The sequence below is a fragment of the Danio aesculapii genome, chromosome 24 (genome assembly GCF_903798145.1).
Source record: "Danio aesculapii chromosome 24, fDanAes4.1, whole genome shotgun sequence".
Lineage (NCBI taxonomy): Eukaryota > Metazoa > Chordata > Actinopteri > Cypriniformes > Danionidae > Danio > Danio aesculapii.
The window spans coordinates 8,141,577-8,165,496 of record NC_079458.1 but is presented as its reverse complement, the minus strand read 5'-3'; the positions used below and the strand labels follow the sequence as shown (position 1 = coordinate 8,165,496).

At 34.3% G+C, this 23,920-nt stretch overlaps 1 protein-coding gene across 1 annotated transcript in view; it reads right to left on the bottom strand.

Moving 5' to 3' along the window:
* The window catches only part of tmeff1b (transmembrane protein with EGF-like and two follistatin-like domains 1b), a 48,361-nt gene that overhangs the window by 13,413 nt on the left and 11,028 nt on the right, over positions 1-23,920 (bottom strand). Inside the window, exons 2-3 of the mRNA XM_056451089.1 lie at positions 3,516-3,625; positions 2,788-2,917 (exon numbers count right to left, since the gene is read on the bottom strand). Coding sequence (XP_056307064.1) covers positions 2,788-2,917; positions 3,516-3,625 — 240 coding nt within the window. The remainder of the gene's footprint in view (positions 1-2,787; positions 2,918-3,515; positions 3,626-23,920) is intronic.

Sequence of the window (23,920 nt, the reverse complement as noted above, 5' to 3'; positions counted from 1 at the left end):
CTGGAATAAAAACAAAAATTAGGATTCATTATGATTTGTGTTTTATAAGTACATTTATATCATCATACATAGGCAATGTCAAGAGTTCACTGAGTGGATGAAGCAGTAGTCGTAGTCCTCGTATGATGTATTATTAACATGCATATCAAATTATTAGCAGGCATGATGACATCTAATTTGTGGATGAAAAGAAAATCATGAGATTAATTAGAGCTAAAAATAAGGGCTGTCATGTATCGGATCGCACTGCTCATTAGGGTCTGAAATATAAAGCCTCTGCAGCCTGTTATATTGCATTTCTGCTCATTCAGACTTCAGAAAAATCTGGTGAATTAATGAGCATATATATATATATATATATATATATATATATATATATATATATATATATATATATATATATATATATATATATATATATATATATATATATATATATATATATATATATATATATATATGTACATATATACAGTAGTCAACACTTGAAGTGGATCAAAACCTTTTCTCAAAGTTGTCCTAAAGCTATTGAACAACACACATTCTTGGACAATTCTGAATAACTTCTGATCCACTTGAAATGTTTACAGCTGTACATGTAAATAGGTGAATAAGTACATTAGTCTCTCGCTATAACGTGGTTCACTTTTCACGCTCTCGCAGTTTCAGGAATTTTTTTGTGCTTTTTTTTTTTACAGCGCAATGTGTTCTGCATTCTGATTGGCTGTAGATCATTGTCAATTAATCTCCTCCATCTCTCCTGTACAGTACAGAATGCGTTCAGCTTGCCAAATTAACACAAATCTTCAATCGCTAGCGGTTTCAACAAGGATGCAAAAACTAAAGCAGACTCCATGGTTAAGGGGGTCGCACAGCGAATGCGCCACGCACATGACAGCTGGAAGTAACACACACCGGACGTGCCCATTCACATGTCATTTAAAAGGAAACTATTCAGATGGCGCTCTGTGGTGTGGCAAAAATATGAACAGTGTCCTGAGTGGTAGCTGAGCACCACAGACAGCGGTGTGCATACCCTGATATAAAGCTATGTTTCCAATTCTAAAATGCATGGTGCTGCGCGGCGAATTCGCTGTGTGAGCCCCTTAAGGATGGAGTCTGCTTTAGTTTTGTGGATCAGTGACTGCAGGATAAAGAACATTACGCTGGATACCAACATTATCTGCACAAAAGCTAAAAAGCTTTATAAACCTTTTGCTGACAGCGATGAATGTTTGCGCCTTACGACAGGTTTTGATCTTTGGTTTCAATTGATGCATAAACAGTCAGGGTCAAACTTAAATAAAATGTACATTAAAATTCCTGAAAATGTTCAGTGCAGTTTTTAGTTTGTGTTTTAGTTTTTCTTTTTTTTTTATTCAATATTATGACAATATATATAATTGTATATTATATATTTACTGTAAAACGGTGACAATCACTAAATGAAATAAGTTTAGCTTATAATTTTAACAAAGTTACTTTGACTCAATGAAAGAGAGTTTTGGTAACTCAAAAAATTCTAATCCAATAAGTTATAAATGAATGAATTCTATTTTTTGTGTCAACTCAAATGCTAGAAGAAATACCAAACCATTTGAGTAGCTATTGAGTTGTTTGCACTTAATTTAAGTTAATTGAACTAATGGTGATTTGATGACTGAAGTTAAACTGTTTAAGTTACTAATACTTTAAAAGTTTGATGATATAAATACAAATGTTATATATGTATGTGACACAATATATAAGTTTACAGTACTCAAAACATTTTGTTTTAAAACAAATGTTTTGCCGCAATCGGTTTCCTCAAACACTTTGAGTTAACTTATCAGGTTTTACAGTGTAATTGTACTCTGTATATTGTGTGTATGTATATATATATATATATATACCTGAAATTCATAATGACAGAAACAATTCCAAATGTCGATCTTTTTTTATTTTTACCATTTTCACAATGTATTTAGTCTTTTAGTTTTGCTTTTTTTATTATTTATTATTATTTATTATTAATATTGTGTGCGTATGTGTGTGTTGCACCTGAGAAATGCACCTGAGATTCAGAATGACAGAAACTATTGAATATGTTAGTGCTTTTTTTATATTTTAGTGTTTTAGTTTTCCTTTCTTTTTTGTTAATTATTATTATAATTGTAATACATTTAACTCAAATACAAACGTTAAAAGAAATCGACAGAAATGCACCTGAAATAATAACCTTAGGGCATTCAGTTTCTGGCTGTTTATACGGAATGTTTTGTTGATGTTGTTATTTTATATACAGTTGAAGTCAAAGTTATTTGCTCTTCTGTGAACATTTTTAACTTATTTTAAAAATATTTCCCAAATTATGATTAAAAGAGCAAGAAATTTCTCACAGTATGTCTGATAATATTTTTTCTTCTGGAGAAAGTCTTATTTGTTTCATTTAGGCCAGAATAAAAGCAGTTTTTAATATTTTTAAAATCATTTTAAAGTCAATATTATTAGCCGCCTTAAGCAATATTTGTTTTCTATTATCTACAGAACAAATTATTATGATTAGAAATGTGTTGAAAAAAATCTTCTCTCCGTTAAACATAAATTGGGTAAAATAATGTACAGGAGGGCTAATAATTCTGACTTTAGCTGCATCTGGCTCCTCACAGACCAACACTGACTGTTGCAGCTGTTCTCAAAAGATGCTTGTGACTTGTTTTAATAAAAGGATGCAGTCAGTGTAATACGAGGCGAGCAGAAGATGTTGGGTTTTCATTTCAGGAAGTGAAGGAGACGGTCTGGACTCACCAGGATAGCAGGGGCCCTCAGAGGCCAGAACGATGGCTCTCTGCTGGTTACAGGCCGCTTGTTTCATATAGCACTCGTTCTGATAGGTGTCTCCATTTGTGCCGCACACCGGGACGTAGTTCTTCGAGCACTGAGGTTAGACACAATACATGACATACATTGCTGTATCTCCACTAAATATTGTTGTATCCTAAGAAATCATACATAAAAGCAAAAGTATTCATTCTTTATTTAATTTATTGTAATATTTTATTTGATTATTTTGCTGAAGACATCTACACAATTCATTAAAATTAATTCACAATAATTATACTTAAAAAAAAGTTGAATAATGGAATTTGTGCTGAAAACTACATTACCCATGATGCAATACGAAAAATCCACCAATCAGACAATTGCAGTGAGCAAATTGCACCAAAATATATTCATAACCCTGCGCACTCAAATTATATAAGACAATCCATCTCACTTCACTCTTACAATATGTAAATAATAGCAAATATATGCAGTTGACTTTCAATAAATTGTTTATCTTTACATTTACAATACAGTAAGCCATTTGCAATGATTCATGGGATTGTAGTTCTTCCCCTCATAAAAGCGGTTCACAGTCTTAGTCATTTTGTCTGACTTCCATATACTTGTTTGCTTCAAATCAAAGTCTGTAAGGTGATTCTCCTTGTACCCAGTTGCTCTTGTTCATGCTTTCCAAAGATAAAAGTATGTACCTGAAATTGGCATACGCATTTGATGTCTCCGCCGTTGTTTTGGCAGATCCCGCTGTAACGGCACGTGCTGGCATCACAAACACGCAGGTCGCTCTTCTTCTCTGACAGATCTGACAAAACACAACGGAGGATGATTACATGTTGGCAAAACAGTGATCGCTTTTCAAGGTATGAAAGCATTTTTACTCGTACGCTTGTTTCTAGTAAACAGTCTCATGAAGCAAAACGCTACCATTTCTCTTTGAGTGAAAATGCTTCCATCAAATTTGTATTATTTTATTTTAAATTGAAAAAAAAACGACAAATTCCTTCACACAAAATATAAGGTAAATGATCAGAATATACCAGTGAGTATAAAAAAATACATGTAGTAAACAAAATACAGGAGGAATACAGGAGGTTGTTAAATAATGACATTATTAATAAAAATGCCAACAGCAATAATAATAGTAAAAATAAAAAAGGTAAACTAAATATATATAAACAAACTAAACATGTGTATATATATATATATATATATATATATATATATATATATATATATATATATATATATATATATATATATATATATATATATAAACAAATTCTACACCACGAGAGCAATAAACTATACATGTATTGAAGGTTAAGTAAGGGTTATATAGTGGAAATGCATGATCATCATCAGATGTTGCAAGTTGCAATTTAAAAATCAACTTTCAGGCTTTAAAGAGATACTTAACCCCAAAAAAATCATGTTTGATAATGGAATTTTTACAGTAAAAACTTGGAACATAAATTCACAGAGAACAGAAATGTAAAAAAATATTGAAATATCTGTTTATATTTTTCAAAACAAATAACCACAGAGTTAAAAGATCAAAGGAATATCAATATGTAAAAGTGTTTTATAATAAAAATGACAGAAATAATCATGCGTTATGGATGTGACCACAAAAAGTATGCGCATTTACAGTATACAACATCCTTTGTAGAAATTCTGAGAATTAAACTACACAATTTATAAATTGGACATTTGTATTTTTTAATTGTGTTTTGAATTTACGAATTGCATTTGCATATTTATGAATCATGTTTTGAATTACGAATTTCATTTGCATATTTATGAATCGTGATTTGAATTTCCGAATTGCATTTGCATATTTATGAATCATGTTTTGAATTACGAATTGCATTTGCATATTTATGAATCATGTTTTGAATTTACGAATTTCATTTGCATATTTATGAATCGTGTTTTGAATTTACGAATTGGATTTGCGTATTTATGAATCATGTTTTGAATTTACGAATTGGATTTGCGTGTTTATGAAATGTGTTTTGAATTTCCGAATTGGATTTGCGTTTTTATGAAATGTGTTTTGAATTTACAAATTGCAATTGCATATTTATGAATAGTGTTTTGAATTTCCGAATTGCATTTGCATATTTATGAATCATGTTTTGAATTTCCGAATTGCATTTGCATATTTATGAATCATGTTTTGAATTTACGAATTGCATTTGCATATTTATGAATCATGTTTTGAATTTACAAATTGAACTTGCGTATTTATGAATCGTGTTTTGAATTTACGAATTGGACATCCGTATTTATGAATTGTGTTTTGAATTAACGAATTGGATATGTGTATTTTTGAATCGTGTTTTGAATTTACGAATTGGATGTGCGTTTTTTGAATCGTGTTTTAAATTTACGAATTGGACATACGTATTTATGAATTGTGTTTTGAATTTACGAATTGAATATGTGTATTTTTGAATCGCGTTTTGAATTTACGAATTGGATTTGCATATTTTTGAATTGTGTTTTGAACTTACAAATTGGATTTGCGTATTTATGAATCAGGGTTTGAATTTACGAATTGTATTTGCATATTTATGAAATGTGTTTTGAAATACGAATTGTATTTGCATATTTATGAATCATGTTTTAAATTTACAAATTAGTTTTGATAAATGTGAATTGTGTTGTAGATGTATGAATTTTATTTTGTAAATGTATTATTTTTGAGACTGTTCTGGCTCCATAGAAAAAGACCTTAAGGCCTCAGTATATCAACAGGAGACATTGATGTTAATTTAGCTTTGATTGTAAATGCTTTTCTTAATTATGAAAAATGTATATATCACCAAGGACCATGGTTTAAGCTAAAAATCTTTTATAATTTCAACAGAAAAAAAACAATTGCCTACATTATAAATAGCGTGAGGCTAAGTAAAGGAAACGAAAGTCAATTTTCAGTTTCGGTGGCCCTCCCACACTGTTTTTGTCTTGTTTCTAGTCCAAATATCTAAAAAATTTATAAACCAAGAAGCATTTTCTAGACAAGTACAAAATATTGTCTTGTTTTCAGAAATAATAATAATTTCCCTAAATAAATCAAAATAATCTGGTAAGTAAAATAATCTTGCTTTTTTTTCTTTAAAATAATGTTATTATTTAGCTTGTTTTAAAGAAAAACTCACTTAATTTTGACATTATTTCTTAAAACTAGACAATTTAGTTTATTTGTCTTTGAAATGCTTCTTGATTTAAGAAATGCAGATATTTGGACCAGAAACAAGACAAAACTATAAGTAAGAAAAATCTTTTTTAGAAGTGCATAGGAGGTCAGATGGCTAACAAATGTGGATAATTATCCGTTAACGAGGGTCCATATTAATGGTCATCCATTTACCATAAACTAGCCGTCTATATGCGGGACCAGGAAGTGAAATTTAAAGCCTATAATCAAATGTAAGATGTGAAAAGTACTAATCTGAATCAGCCCGCGAGAAGGAAGCAGCTGTAAGGAGCATGTGTGGAACAGCTGTCAACGTTCAACTGTCATTCATATTTTAGAGCACTAGCTGCGAGTACGAGGCCTATTAACAGAAATTAACCAAAGCCAGATCCTCCATCTGACGCACAGCTGGGACTGACAAACCCGTTCAGACAGGGTCTCGAGAAATAGTTTACTCGACAATCAAATCCTGACAACATTTATTCATTATTGTGTCCTTCCAAACCATCTTTCTTTCTTTTTATTTCACCAAAAATAAATGAATGCACTTCATTCATCAAGGATATACACAATAAAGTTTTAAAAACGAAACTTTTAAAGTATTATTATTTCAAGTTTCAAAAGTATCAGTATGAAATCCTGTCATCATTTATTATTTCACCTCCTTCTAAAGTAAACCGTCTTTTAAAATGTTTTTATTAATCCAGTTTGTACATTTGTAAACACACAATTCACGAATTCACAAGTAAAAATCATGAATATTTTCAGCAAATGAATTAAATTTGTATATTTATGAATGGTGTTTTGAACTTATGAATTGATTTTGCATATTTATAATTTGTGTTTTGAACTTTTGAATTGAATTTGTATATTTATAATTTGTGTTTTGAACTTAAGAATTGAATTTGTATATTTATAATTTGTGTTTTGAACTTAAGAATTAAATTTGCATATTTATAATTTGTGTTTTGAACTTAAGAATTGAATTTGCATATTTATATTTTGAGTTTTAAATTTTTCGAATTGGATTTGCATATTTATGAATCGTGATTAGAATTTTTCGAATTGGATTTGCATATTTATGAATTGTGTTTTAAACTTATGAATTTGATTTGCATATTTATGAATCATGTTTTAAACATTAATTTGATTTGCATATTTATGAATCGTGTTTTGAATTTTTCGAATTGGATTTGCATATTTATGGATCGTGTTTTGAACTTGAATTGTATTTACATATTTATGATTTGTGTTTTGAACTTATGAATTGGATTTGTGTATTTATGAATCATGTTTTGAATGATTTTGAATTTACAAATTGTGTTTTGTAAATGTGTTTGTTATGCAGTATAAATTTTAGTTTTTAAATGTTTTAGTCTTGAGACTGATTTGGCTCCATATTAAAATCTGTAAACATACTATTCTGCTAAAAAGCCAGCTTTTAGGTTTGCAGATTTCTAAACCCAACCCTCATAGGAAACCTGTGGCCAATTTTGAATGTCAAAAAGAGAAAATAATCCTCAAGACTTGTGTATATATTCAGGGCAAAACAGAGAAATTGAAGCAAATAATGCAGTAAGTTTCGAAAAAATGTCACAAAATCTGTCATTTTGGGCTTCAAAACCAAAAAAAAAAAACAGTTAGCAATGCTAAGAAATATATAGGTTTTCTTGGGATGCTCAAGTATTGACTCAAGAGTTGACTTTTATATTAAAATGACTAATTGTCTTTCTCAAGTATTGGGTAATTTTGTAGTAACGTGATGGGTAATTTTATCTTAAAAAATGCATGTTAGAGGTCACTCAGTGTACAGAGAAGTCATTATCAAATCAACAAGATGCCATTTTCAAAATTATATTTATAAATAAACTCATAGTGATGTTGACAGTCAGTAATATTAGCAAAATGCACCCCGAGGACTGTGTGGCGCTGCAGAAGAGTGACTTTATTGCTCTTAAATATTTGATACTTTCACCTTTTCATAGTGTGATGTTCAAAGCCATGTGTCATTCAGCCAAATGCCATAACACACTTTTATGATTTGATTTGATTTTTCTATCTGTCTGTCTGCCTACCAACTACCTACCTACCTACCTACCTACCTACCTATCTATCTATCTATCTATCTATCTATCTATCTATCTATCTATCTATCTATCTATCTATCTATCTATCTATCTATCTATCTATCTATCTATCTATCTATCTATCTATCTATCTATCTATTTGATATTGGTGGCCACTTTATAGTCTGCAATATTAGCTGAAGTTTAGGGGAACTCAGAATTATTCATTCATTCATTTTCCTATGACTTATTACCTTTATTTATCAGGGGTTCCTTTATTCACAGCGGAATGAACCGCCAACTTATCCATATGTTTTACACAGCGGATGCCTTTCCAGCTGCAACCCAGTACTGGGAAACACCCATACACACTCATCTAAATAAAAAATTTAATATTATATTATTTACAAAATGTAAAATATTTTAAATAAAACATTGCATGTTATACATTTTAAATTGTAATTAAGATTTTTTGATGACTTTAGGTGTCATGTGATTTATTATTTAATAATTCTGAGTTGGGCGACACAGTGGCTCAGTGGGTAGCACTGTCACCTCAAAGCAAGAAGGTCACTGGTTCGAGTCCCGGCTGGCTGAGTTGGCATTTCTGTGTGGAGTTTGCCTGTTCTCCCCGTGTTGGCGTGGGTTTCTTCCAGGTGCTCCGGTTTCCCCCACAGTCTAAACACATGCGCTATAGGTGAATTTGATTAACTAAATTGGCCGTAGTGTATGAGTGCATGTGAGAATGTAAGAGTGTGTGGGTGTTTCCCAATACTGAGTTGCAGATGGAAGGCCATACACTGCGTAAAACATATATTGGAATAGTTGGCGGTTCATTCAGCTGTGGTAACCCCTGATAAATAAGTAACTAAGCCAAAGGAAAATGAATCAATGACATATGATTTTATTTTTTTTATTTTAACATTTTGTAAATAATATATATATATATATATATATATATATATATATATATATATATATATATATATATATATATGTATATATATATGTATATATATTAGAGAATTGCATTGGTGAGCTTGAGAGACTGTAATAAAAAATCTATTTCTGTCACTGCTCAGATTCTCCAAAGTACACTGTATTTTGAATAGCTCTATAAAAACAAAGCACTTCAAAGCAAGCAAGGCAGCCTGCATTACCAAATCCCTCTGTTATCCTTAAGATATGAATGAAGATTTCATATAAATTAAGAACAAAGCAGCCCCCAAAAAGCTGGTGGTTGGCAATGCAAATGAAGGGCACGGGCAGCAGTAACCCTCGTGTAAATCCAAGCAGATGAGACGAGGCGTAAGACAGCCCTTAATGAGGAGCAGACACTTAAAGCCACTACAGACGATTGCTGGCACACGGCCGAATCGAGCATGCTTAAAAAAAAGTGCATAAATGCTTCGGCCACAGAAAACCAGCCAAGAGCTTTTGAAGGAAGCAAAAGTGTTGCAGCTTAAAACCAATGCAGAGTTCAGAGCAGTGAAGTTTGCAGGAGCAGCTTGAGAAGTTAATTAATAAAGCTGTTTAAATGAGACGAGAGGTTAATCTGTGGAGGTGTTAAAGTGCTGCGATAAATGATGAGTTTGGTCAGAAACCTGCAGGGATTCATCTTGTGCCTCACAGTCAGAGTTAGATTGCCTAATATAGTAATACAAGTAAAACCATAAAAGTTTTCAAAGCAAATTCAGAATGAAAATGCATTTAACTGTGCATGAATGCAAAAATGCATACAAAAATACATTTTATAACAGAAATAATATGTTAATCAGTTAATATATTTGGTCAAAATAGCTATCACGTGTAAAAAAACACCACTAAAATCTAAAAACACCATGTAAAAACATTACTAAAATCATGGTTTAACAATAAATCTTAAAATCATATACAGTTGAACTCAAAGTTATTCGCCCTCCTGTGAATCTTTTATTAAATACTTCCCAAATTATGTTTAACAGAGAAAGTTTTTCACAGTATGTCTGATAATATTTTTTCTTCTGGAGAAAGTCTTATTTGTTTTATTTCGGCTAGAATAAAAACAGTTTTTAATTTTCAAAACCATTTTAAGGTCAATATTTTTAGCCCTTTTAAGCAATATTTGTTTTCTATTGTCTACAGAACAAGCCATCGTTATACAATAACTTGCCTAAATTAACCTAGTTAAGCCTTTAAATGTCACTTTAATCTGAATACTAGTATCTTGAAAAACATCTAGTCAAATATTATGTATCATGGCAAAGAGAAAACTGTATATCACATTATGTAAAAAAAACAATGCTAAAATCATGGTAAAATTCTATATATATTATTTATATAGCATGTTATTAATATCATATAATATTAATAACATACCATCTGCAGATGCTATAAAAAACACCTTTATTCTGTTGATTTATCTGTTTATTTGTGAAACTTAGTGGACTCTAATCAAAAAAAGATTCAAAGCAAATCCTACACCATTTTTCCCTCTATTGATTAAAAATGTGCTGTTTATTAGAAAAAAAATACTTATTTTTTACCATTTTTCACATGCTACATTTTTACTATTTTGATTAAATACCATAATATATTAATAATAACTGTGATTTTGGTTTATATTACAAATAATACACACACACACACTATATATCTAAAGATAGATAGATAGATAGATAGATAGATAGATAGATAGATAGATAGATAGACAGACAGACAGACAGACAGACAGACAGACAGACAGACAGACAGACAGATAGACAGACAGCCAGCCAGCCCCCCTGTTTATTTATTTCCCCGTTTTCTGTTTAACAAAGAGCAGATTTTTTCAAGATTTCTCAACATAATAGTTTGAATAACTCATCTCTAATAACTGATTTATTTTATCTTTGCCATGATGACAGTAAAAAATATTTGACGATCTTTTTCACGACACTTCTATACAGCTTAAAGTGACATTAAAGGCTTAACTAGGTTAATTAGGTTAACTAGGCAGGTTAGGGTAATTAGGCAAGTTATTGTATAATGATGGTTTGTTCTGTAGACTATCGCAATTTTTTTTTACCTATTTTGTCCTTAAAATGGTGTTTAAAAAATGTAAAACTGCTTTTATTCTAGTCAAAATAGAGCAAATAAGACTTTCTCCAGAAGGAAAAATATTATCAGACATACTGTGAAAATGTCCTTGCTCTGTTAAACATCATTTGGAAAGGATTTAAAAGAGAAAACAAATTCAAAGGGGGGCTAATAATTCTGACTTCAACTGTATTTATATGATTATAGGTTATATTAGGCAATAGAATAGGTTGCATTTGGGGTGAAGATGCACACAATAGTGGTCTTAAAGCTCATTATCAACCGTAGCAAAGTTGTTGTAATGTTGTCCGATAGTCCACTTTGCAAGACATTAGGATGCTTATGACTGTGTTTTTGAAACATGTTGTGTTTTTGAAACAGCCTTTCAGATTAAAATATTTATATTTATTTTGATTTCGAACTTAAACACTGAGAGAAGACCAATGATTCCAAATGAATGTCCAATGTTACTGCCACTCCTGAAGTGGAAGTGATTTTAGCAATAAACTTAATGCATAAATAATGCATATTTCGTCAATTATGTTGTTCCATATAACCGGCTTCAATGAGGAAAATATGTATTAACAAAATCCTGTTCTCATAAGAAAATACCTTTTATAAAATTATTAATTTTGAAAAAATAATAGCCTATAGTAGGCTAGCCTGTGTGTGGCAGCATTGCGTCACCGTGCATGAGTCGGCCTATCTGGTTTCAGAATATAAAAAACAAGCCTTTATTCATTTTTGTTTTCTGGTGATTTTATTTTTGTTATTCGAAATAAAAAAAGGAAAATCAAATCATTTATTAATTTTCTCTTTCCTTTTTTTACCATAAAAACTAGCCGTTTTTGGATTTTCGTTTTAAAATTCAAAAACGATAATCAAAAATTGCATTATATTTCAATTTTCGTTTTTTAATTTTAAAACGAAGATCAAGAAACGGCTCGTTTTTCGATATTTGTTTCTAAATTAAAAATCCAATGACCAGAAGATACACTGACCCACGGAGCAGCAGTGTTTTAAAACTAAAATGGCCGCTTCAGCGTTTTCAAAACACTCCATTGTCGGAGCTCGTAAACTCTGGGGTAGGCGTAACCGTAGCAAAACTAAAACATATTAGTGTAAACAGGTCTAAGACTGCACTTTTCTCCTAAAATTTTCTCTTTAACATCTACAGAAAAAGTTCCTCTATTGCAGAGTTTTCCAACCCTGTTCCTGAAGGCACACCAACAGTACACATTTTCACCCTCTTCCTAATCAAACACCCCCTGAATCGACTCATCAGAACATTAGAAGAGACCAGAAAACCTGAAATGAATGGGTCAGATACTATAGGGAGGGACTAGGGAGACATCCAAAATATGTACTGTTGGTGTGCCTCCAGGAACAGGGTTGGGAAACACTGCTCTATTAAACACTGAGAGACATAATCAACAAAAACACCAAGAAGACCTAACCTTCACAATCACAACAAACCTCATTCAGCTCTCAGTTCCTTCATGGGACGCCCCTCATCTGAACTGACCCAGTTCCAAGTGCACATCTCCAAACAAACACAAAAGCTGGATGTTTGTGTCGGGCAGAAGTGGGTTAGAGGGGAGACCCAGATCTCACACTGTGCAAAGATAATCAGAGCAGCGACAGAAATCAATGGCGTTTGAAAGATAAGGACATCAGTCCACTGCCTGAAGCCAAACAGCTCATCCGCTCAAGACCAGTCGATACTCATCTCCTCAACGGGTCAATACACCCTGCAAAGTGTGTCTTATTAAAAAAGGAGGAAGCTGTGACGTTATAGCTTGACTTTGGACTCTCATTCTTAGCTGAAGGACTTCTCGTTTGCATTCTAGACTGGTTCGTTGAGCAGATGTTTGTGGAAAACGTTCAATGTGACTCTCATTTGAGTCTAAAGGAGCTGAGATGCACTTTTCATGTAATGTGAATGCTACTTAGTTTGGTAAAATGGACAATTTACTCAATATTTACTCACCCACATGTGGTTCAAAACTTGTATGTGTTTCCTCATTTCGTTAAACCCAAAAGAATGAAGATGAAAACTATTAAACTAATGACTTCTAGTAAAAAACAAAACAAATACTATGAAAGTCAGTGGTTGAAGGCTTCCATCTTCAAAATATATTTTGTGTTGGACAGTAGAAAGAAACTCAACAAGTAAAAAGAGAGCGAATGAGAGTAGAATTGAGATTTTTGGATGAGCTATCTCTTTAAATGACCCAGCACCAAAAACCAACTGGAACCAGTATGGGAATTCAAGCATGTCTTTTCAGCAGGGGATTCCTGTAGAGTCCAATGTTGTCAATGCAGACCCTGTTTGGTTCTAATAAGCATAAGAGCACTGCTTGTGGAAATCAAGTTGCTTTGCGTGTAATCATAGATCCTATTTTTAGTGATTCGAACACAATTGTTAGCCATCACACTAGCTGGGTTTACATGCTATACCAAATGGGAATTAAATGCATTTCTATCAAGTAGTTAGAGCAGTAACTGTAGTATTGGTAATCTTGTAGAGGCTGAATGACTTCAGATTTTTGAAAGTCGATTTTTATGTTATTACAGTTTTTCCCAACTGCTTACACACACACACACAATCTTTTCTTGTCACAGGATTTCTGAAACATCTCACTCAAAACGCAAAACTACACCTCAAATCTCCAAAAGCAGAAGCTATTTCTCAGCCTTGAACTCAATTTTCAATTGCACAAAACTCTACACACAAATCTCTACCTAAAACACAAAACTCTAACGGGAATCCGCTTGCTTTGCTTTACAAAACACAACCAATCAAAATGCTACACTTATTCACAAGGTCACACACACACACACGCTCCTCAAATGTGGAAATGCTAATTTCTTAACTGATTACTAACCAATCACTGCTTTATTCTAGTATAGGCCAAAGGTGATGGGACACTGGGCTCTTCTGGTCCAAAAAACAACTGGTTTTCCACCCATCCACAATTTTTAGTTTTGTACCTACCCCATTTTCTCCTTTTCTAAATCCTAAATCCTAAAGCCTAAAGCCTAGTGCTGTAAAGTGTATGGTGGCCAACCTTATGCCCACATGACACTTTTCAAGGCAATGGACGCTTCTCTCCCCGAGACTCCCTTCACACACAACTGTGTTTTTACTCTGTTCTAAAGAACATACTTTTGCTTTACATATGTTCTATTTTACAGTTTACAGTTTTTTTACAATGGCTATAACAGTTTTTTCAATACATTTAACGTATTTCTTACGTAAGTTTCCTGAACTCTTAACACACCAACACACCTAAAACACACAATTAGCTAAACGGTTAATTTCATGCTCAAAATCACACACACTGTAAACTAAACTTCAAAACTGCTTTTCAAAATACAGTAATAAACTCACACAACACACCATGTCTAACACAACACTGCCAACATGTTTCAAAATCAAATAATGATTAACACTAACACACGTTCTCTTCCAACAGGAACATTTAGTCAATCAGAACACACTGACAAACAAACACAAGCATCAGCTTAAATTACAGAAACTGCATTATTTTATGCATGTGTCAGTTCTGCCCTTATATTTGAAGCCTCTCTACAGTTTTGTTTTATTGGGTTTAGTAAATGCATGAATTTTGTTTCTTATGCTGCAGAAATTCTATTCAAAAAATGAAGAAAGCTTTATAAAATACAGTTTATGTAAAAAATACAGACACAGAATTGCTGCAGTACAGATTTTATTTGCAAAAGGAAATCACTGCAAGACATACAAACAGAAAAAGCACACCAATTATAATAATAATAAAAAAAGTAATCTCCTATTCTGCCTGATCTTCTGCATTTGCTCAGCTTCTTCTTCTCTGGCCCGGCACGGTAACTGTGGCCCTTTGGCCTATTATGTTTCTCCTACCATGATGCCTTTTCACCAAGTTGAAGCCAGCCTCTTCAACATAGATCATTTCATGTTGGGCTTGATTGACCTCCAACCCCATGACTCTCTGAAAGTACTTAGACACAGTGTATGTAAATGCTGTACTGTACTGTATATCTACTGTATGTACTAATAAACTCCAGGTTTATAGAGTAGTTTACTGCAAATCACACTGTGTATAGTACAATAATGACTGTATTGCATAACCTTACCTGGACACATTGGTGACAGAGTTCTTTGATGCATTCACTGTTCCTTTCAAAAACCTCAAGAGTCCTCTTTTAGAATATATGATCATGTGATTGGGAAAACCTTAACACATGAGTGTGTTTTCTAGCTGGGAATCAGCTGTTATGATTATATATATATATATATATATATATATATATATATATATATATATATATATATATATATATATATATATATATATATAAAACTGCAATAAATTGTTTCTTATTGGCAATGGAATAAAATACAGGGAATATATTTGTGTTTTATTCACAATATGAACAGCTGTTCACTTTGACTTTAACCTAAAGAAGTTCTGTTTAGAGCACAGAGTTATCTGTTCTGACTCACCGTGTTAAAGCATTTGTAAATTTGACTGTAAAATGACATTGTTTTGTTCTTGGTTGTGTGTAAAAGAAGTTCAAGCATTTTAAATTAGTGTTAACTGGATGCATTTTGTGTCAAAGCAACAAGAAAAGTGTTAATTGTATAGCCTACAAAAACCGATGTTGTGCTAACCGTGTTAAGAGTTTAGGAAACTTGTTGAATGTATTGAAAAAAACTATCATAGCGATTGTAAAAAACTGTCATTATTTTTTACATTTGTACATACAGCATGTGTATGTTTTATGCTATATATACACCAGTAATGTTTGGCTTAAATATTTTCAGTGCTTTTATGTCATTGGTGTTTACAGTGTACCTTTTCCTCCCCTCAGCAGATTACTGTCACTGTAGAACATAGTATTGAAATGTAGATAGAAGCCTAGTAAGCAAAGAGCTTTAGATTTAGAACAACAGTGCTTACATGGTTTATTCACACATTTACTGTTATGAAAGAAACGTTTGCCATTTGATGCCGATGCTTCATTCTGATGTGTGTTTATGGCATTTTGAATGCAGTGTTACATTTTGAAGGGGATGTGAGGCATTTTGCACTTTGTGCGTGCAGTTTTGAGAATTGTGTGTAGAGTTTTGAAAAAAGGAGACATTGTTTTGAAAATCTGTGTAAGCAGTTGGTAAAAACTGTAAAGTCGAGTGGACGTCGACTAGTCACTGGTGACGTCATCGATAAAATACAAGATGCAAATATTTTGCAATGCGCCACAATTTGTTATGTATTTGCAGGAAATACATATACACATGCTGTTTGACAGCTCATAACACGCTTCAAAAACAATACAACATAACCAATAGCCCCTTTCACACATACAGACCTTTCCGGAAAATTACCGTCAATTTTCCAGAAAGGTCAGAATGTGTGAACGGGCCCTTTTTGAAAAAACCTGTAAATTCGTTCGGCCAATTTTCCGGAGAGAGAAGTTATGACATTACCGGTAAATTCCCGGAATGCTGCACTGAACGCTGATGGAAGATTGCGGGAAAGAGCGCGTGCACGTCTAGAACGCGCTGATGTGAGACGTCTACTTTAGCCAACCAGAACACTCAGACACATTCAATCTGCGCGGTTTCTGAAAATAAAAGCGTTTGAATATTTTTCCAGACACTTTTAGCTGCTAGAGGTTCGTCAGATAAGGTTTCTATGTTCCTTCTTAATGCCAACTGTGTAAAAAATGATCGATAAAATGCTTATGATAAGCCATTGTTTGTTTACATTCAAGCTCTGACGCGAGTGCACGTGAAGCAGCCAGTGAGCGCCAGCACACACACAATATGTACAACTCGACATGCGATAGTGTTCCTCCATATTGTGAAGTTGTTCACGATACTTATCCAACCACAGAGTTTGTAAAGTCGTCAAATGTTTACAAATACAAGCGCAGCCATTTAGAGGTCATTTCTGGTTAATGATGTCGGAATTTACCGGCATTCTGAAATGAATGTGTGAACGGTCTTTTCCGAAAAAATAACGTAACGTCCATGCCTGTGTGAACAGCGCTTTTTCCAGAAATTTTCCAGATATTTACAGGGATCAAGGGGGTAATGACTAATTTTTGTGAAAAACTAATGCATTGTCAACACTGTTACTTTTGTTAATAAAGCAACATTAGCAAGTAGGCTAATTTTAGAGCAAAATAAATGCAGTCAACATATTTATCATGACTCGTACTACTAAAAATGTAATAAAAACAGATATAGTTGAAGTCAGAATTATTAGTCCCCCTGAATTATTAATCCCCCTGAATTATTAGCCCCCGTTTATTTTTCCCCCCCAATTTCTGTATAACGGAGAGAAGATTTTTTCAACACATTTCTAAACATAATAGTCTTATTAACTAATTTCTTATAACTGATTTATTTTATCTTTGCCATGATGACAGTAAATAATATTTGACTAGATATTTTTCAAGACACTTCTATACAGCTTAGTGACATTTAAAGGCTTAACTAGGTTAATTATGTTAACTAGGCAGGTTAGAGTAATTAGGCAAGTTATTTTGTAACGATGGTTTGTTCTGTAGACTATCGAAAAAATATATAGCTTAAAGGAGCTAATAATTTTGACCTTAAAATGGTTCTTAAAAAATTAAAAACTGCTTTTATTCTAGCAGAAATAAAACAAATAAAAATATTATCAGACATACTGTGAACATTTCCTTGCTCTGTTACACATCATTTGGGAAATATTTAAAAAAGAAAAAAAATTCTAAGTGGGGCGAATAATTCTGACTTCAACTGTAAATTTAGTGCAAAAGTAATGCATACATCATCAGCACACACTACATCGAACACCAATTCATGGCAAGTGGTTGTAAACATGATTGGCTATCATCTGCTCGAGGGTATTTGGATGGCGTGATCTAACTGGCTGAAACCTGTTTGACGATCTAAAGTTCACGTGAATCTTTAATGCTGACATAAAAACAAGACCATTTAAATTAATTTCAATAATGAAAGGGCAGTGTGTAAAGCTGCCATGTAGTTCAGGTCAAAAACCATGCGATTGGCGTAGCATGTCTAGTCAACGTCAATCGATAAGCGACACAGCTGAGAATTAAAGTTGACCAGTCAACTAGTTGGTGCAACCCCTATTACCTAGTAATCAAAGTAAACAAGGCAAACATAATGGAGATAGCTGACTGGTCATGTGGGTGTAATGTTTTCTAGGCCAAGAGTTTATTTGACAAATGCATTTCCATCTCCAATAATTCTCAAATGATCGTAAAAAATCTTTTTAAAATGTACGTTCACACCGAAAGCGATGAGAGCGTCCAAGTTCGCTACAAAATTCGCTACATTGATCTCGTATTTTAAGGAGCCGTTGCAGCATATCAATTACATTCCTGCATAAAACATGCTTTCTAGCATGAAAATGTTGCACACTTCTTATCAAATTCATTTAACAACGGAAGATCGAGTTGCATGTGTTGTGGTGTTTACTCCACTTAATTATCCAGTATGTCCATATGTCTGAAATATCCTGAAGCAACAATAGTGTTTTGTACTGTCGCATGAGATTCCCGCTTTTTAAAAGATAAATACTGTATATATAACATTAATGCACATCAGTAACTCGCCAATAACTTCTTAAATGCATGTTCCTGTAAGAAAACATTGTAAATAATTGGAAATCTGGCGACTGCAATAATCAAACCCGTGGGAACAACTGTGGTCGGAACCAACGTTCACAAGTCTGTGTTCTCTAAACTCCTCTCAGGCGGTGGACTTCTTCATTCTGATTGCTTGCCGCCGAACCGCTTCAGAGCTCATTACCATAAAGTTGACTTGTTTTCAACTCTCCTCGACGCCCACAACGGCGAAGACGCTTCGCGCTGCTCTCGCCGCTTTCGGTGTGAACGTACGGTAAGGGATTAATTAGAAATTTCACTTGTTTCTCAAGCGATACAGAAAGTGTATTAACACATGGTGATGGGAACCCAGCCCAAAATTATATACATTTAATTATATTATGTATATAATTTTGGCAGTTTTGTAGATTAGAGCTGGATAGCATGCAGTGACTTTTGGTGTACTGTAAACCATGTTTTGGTACAGTGCAATGAAGAATGAATGTCTTGTTTTGGTGTGTTTTCTCACATCATGTCCCATATCGACCATGTCTTCAGTCAGGGGAGTTCAGTAGACAGGGAGCACATGGTCTGTAGAGACTGTATTAGACCATAAGTGTGTTCACCCTTTGAAAGAACTCCAACTGACTGCACTTTTTGATTACCTGTGGAAAGTGGCTGAAAGTGAACAAAGTCCAAGGGTGTACTCACACTAGGCATGGTTTTCTTGAACCATGCCCAGGCACCATTGTCCCCCTTCCCCTCTCCATCTCGGCCTGCACTCACATGGCATTATTTGCCTTCCAAGCTTGAGCACAGTTAAGTCATCGGTGATTCGACTGTTCAGTTTAACAGAAGAGAAGCAATCTCGCTCAATACATTGGCGATTGCTTTAGTTCTATTGTTTTGTATTGTTTTAAGTCGTTTTATATGCAGTGACATAGTTAAACCTTTTGCTAAACAGATCCACCACTTTTGACGCTTTTAAATGTTCCTAAAAGTCCTCGTGCTGCGCATATTCGGAGGTTTGCTGAGGGTGCAGCTGACATGCAAGGGGGGGGGGGGGGGGGGAGGTTGTATCTTTAATAAACTAAGACAGTTCGTGTTCATTGAAAAGTAAGAATGGTTAATAAATCCATATGAAATAGTCCTTTAAAATTGAAGTCGGGTCTTCAGTTTCAACGGAACCACGCTCTGGTAGACCTCTTCCAACCAGGCTGGTTAACTGAACCGGAGTACTTCCACTTGTCAATCGAACCAGGAAATGGGGGTCAAACATGCCTGGGCACAGTTCAGATAGCCTAGTGTGAGTACGCCCTCAATGTTTTACACCTGTATTTAACATGGTCCACTTGGGATCGAGTTGATCTTAATACGCATCATTACTGAAAAAATTGTTCCCATAGAATCCCATGAAAATGTAGGACAGTTATCAGAGAAATATTATAATACTGACATTAATAAAAAAAGGTTTTCTAAACACCATCCTGCTAGAATGATTTTAAAGACAACACAATGAAAACACAGATCAAAGCTAAATTTTTAATGTCCAACGCTTATAAAGAGTCCTATAAAGAATTTCAAAAGCATTAACACTTGCAAAACAACTATGAATCATGTTTTCCAATATTTAAAATGTACAATGTTTATTCTGCTAACACAGATCATTAAGTCTGAAGGTGAATAATTAATTTGATTGTTTTGGTCAAAATCTAACCATTTATTTCGGCTCTGGAATAACAGTCCTTCACTGATGATGTCAGTTTGATGGCCTGTGCCAGATGTTTAGCCACATCCCTTTAACTATTAGTTTGCTGCAAGTCAAAGATAAGAGGAGGAGCACAAAACTAAAAACCCCACCCCCTACTCAATATTCAATTTCAGTTAAAAATGCATCATCCCACTGAAATGAAAGTCTACTTTAAGTTCCAGTTGTGGAGGGTTTTAAGATCTAAAAAACATGGAATATTTTACTTTGACCTATTAAATAACAATGTTATCCAATTAAATGCTCTCCATGACCTTTTATCAGAAAATTTGAAGACTCATTTTTAGTGATTTATAAAATATAGCGCAAATGAACATTTTAGTCTAGTCGCTAATCTACACTGTGTCAGAATTTCATCAAAATACCTCATACTTTAATTATATTTATCAATTAAATGGGAAATAGATGAAATTATATGATATGTATACGTTTTCCACCTCACCCAATTTAATCCAATCCACCTTTTGTCCAGTTTTTAGTTGGAAATTCATGAAGAAAACATGAAGCACAGTAGGCTGTTAATTTTTGTAACCCTTTTCATTAAACTCTTATCTTCATTCGAAAACACCATTTATATTTAAGCCTTACGCAGCTAAAAATAAATACGTCATCATTACGTCATCGCCAACAAAAGTAAATAAAAGGGATTATTCCAAAGACTGATTAATAGTTCTGCATCAAGCAAATGGATATGCTTCGGCGCAGCCTTTGCCAGGTCGCAGACCACTCGCCGTGGCTCAAAAAATGTAACTACACGTCGCAACGAAGCGTAGCGCAAGCTCTGTGATTGGTCGACTTGGTAGCGCTGATGAGTGTGGGCGGTGCGGAGAGCTGCAAGCCCTATGGAGCGAGAGTTTACAAGTGTCAGGTCCTGTGAAGGAGCTCCAGATGGAAACTTTTGTTTTGTGTTTACCTTATGATTAAAGTTGTTGCATATCTGCCGGTTCCCGCCTCTGAATGAGTGAGATTTAGCTACTTGTACATTAAGGTAGCGTTCAGAAAAAAAAACGAAATGAAGAAACTTGATTCAGAGGAACAAAAACCTACTGCCAGCTAGTTTTTCCAGCAATTTTGAAAGTGTTATAGCAGAGCAACACAAACAGCACACAGAATTATAAATGCACAACTATGCGGAAGGCAGGCGCCGGGGGTCACATCGATCACTTGACGCAGAAGTATAAATCAGCCTTAATGCACAGATTGTGCTGTTATTCCTGTCTGAAATGTAGTCATTGTTATTCCTATAGTATTCTGTGTGGAGTTTGCATGTTCTTCCTGCGTTCGCGTGGGTTTCCTAAGGGTGCTCCGGTTTAGCCCACAGTCCAAAGACATGCGGTACAGAAGCTAAATTGCCCGTAGTGTATGTGTGTGAATGAGAGTGTACTGTATGAGTGTGTTTCCCAGTGATGGGTTTTAGCTGGAAGGGTATCCGCTAAGTAAAACGTGTGCTGGGTCGGCGCCAGTGGTGTAGTGGCTAGTGCGTCGACACATGCAATCGACCCGAGTTCGATTCCTGCCTCGCGGTCCTATGCCGATCCTTCCCCTCTCTCTGCTCCCCATGCTTTCCTGACAATAATCTCTACTGTCCTATACATTAAAGGTGAAAACCCCGAAAAAATTATTAATAAAAGCACTAAGCCGAAAAGAAAATGAATGATTATGAATATGAATATATATATACACACACACAAAACACCCATACACTCTCACACATATATATATTATTGCTTGGTTTTTTTGAGACATGGTATAGAACTGATAATAGCCTTTTATATTGTCTCTTCATTTATTTCCAGAGCTCTGCATATACTGCAATTCTTACAAATTAAAAGTCTGAGCCTACTAGTCACGTAATGTTAACAGAGTTACACGTTAAACAAAGTTCCTTCTAACTGATACACAGTTTTAACTAGATACTCGTGTTCCGCTTGAAGAAAAATGAGGTAACCCTATCTCTCAAAGCTTATGTGCTCCGGGCTCTGTTTTAATTGTACAACTGTAAACTGCTGAGAGGGATGAGAGCATTATATAGCGCATCTCCATTCACTTGTGCCTCTTTGCCTCCGGCATATTGGGGCACACACACAAAAAGACAATACACGTATTAAGAAGCAGAGAAAACCGAGAGAGTACAGGCAACGAGGAAATCAATGGGTCATGGGTATATAGAGACACTTAAAGCTACTTCAAAGGAGGAAAACGTATATCCTATCCAGGAATGCACTGCTTATTTAGCTTAAGGGTAGTGGTAAACATCTTAAAAAGATAGTGAGCTTCTTGTTGTAAATTACTTTCAACCAGAATGCACTGCAGTCCAGTTTTACTGTTATAATTAGTTCAGAAGAGTCTTTGAGATCAAACAAGCCGTGATACTGATCTCTTAGTCTACGGATGTGAGATCAAAGATTTGAAGGTACGAAGTGATATCTGTGAAGGAGTGCATCGTTTCTGCGGTCTGGTGGTCAGGAACCGCCACCGCTTTCATCTGAAAGGCTGTCAGTACATTCATTTAGTTTGATAAACTTGGTTCAACCTCAGTGAATTGTCTGGAAAGATGCATCTTACAAGTACTTCACCGCAATCCCAACAAGTTATAGGCTTACGGTAAAGGATACCACAGCTGTATATACATCTAGTTTATTTTTAATGGTTCTGGAGGTAGGAACTGGTTCTTATGAAATATGCGAGGAAACTTGGTTTTACCATCAAAGTGGTGGTCTAACTATACAGATGGAGAGGGAAACAAAGGCCTACCGAGCGTGGTCCGTTTGGCAGTGTCTGTGGGTGGGAGTAATTGTGGTTTACTGTGGGCTGGGCCTCTTTGAAGGCACCATCTGTGAAGGGCTTCCTTAAAATAATTGCCTCTTAATTATACGCCGGTGACAGAATCCACAAGCATGACATCAGCAGAGTCCAGCACTTTAGATCAAAACACACCTTTAAACGGTATGACGCGAACTGTTACCTGTTAACTGAACACAGAACAGAACGCAGCTAAAATACTGGAAATATTTTAGATGAGCACTTTCCAGAAGTATTTAAAGTTGAACTACCAATCCGAGCCTAATCAGACAAACCAAAAGTTTAAAAGCATTCTGACAAGCCCCACTAGGTCTAAACCAGGGGTGTCCAACTTTTTTAATTTGTCGTCCAACTGTTTCTCTAGAAAGACTTACGTTTTTAAAATCTTGTATCTTCTCTGGGCAAATTACCGTTGCAACACTCATCAGAAACTCTCCTATATAAATTCTCCTTCAGTGAAGGGTTTCCCGTGCTGTGCGATTAGCTGAGCTACCTCATAACTAGCCAGCGTAGAATTTTCTTGCACTTTATTAGCACGAAAAAAATGTTGTTGAGCTGATAGGGCAGCTGCTT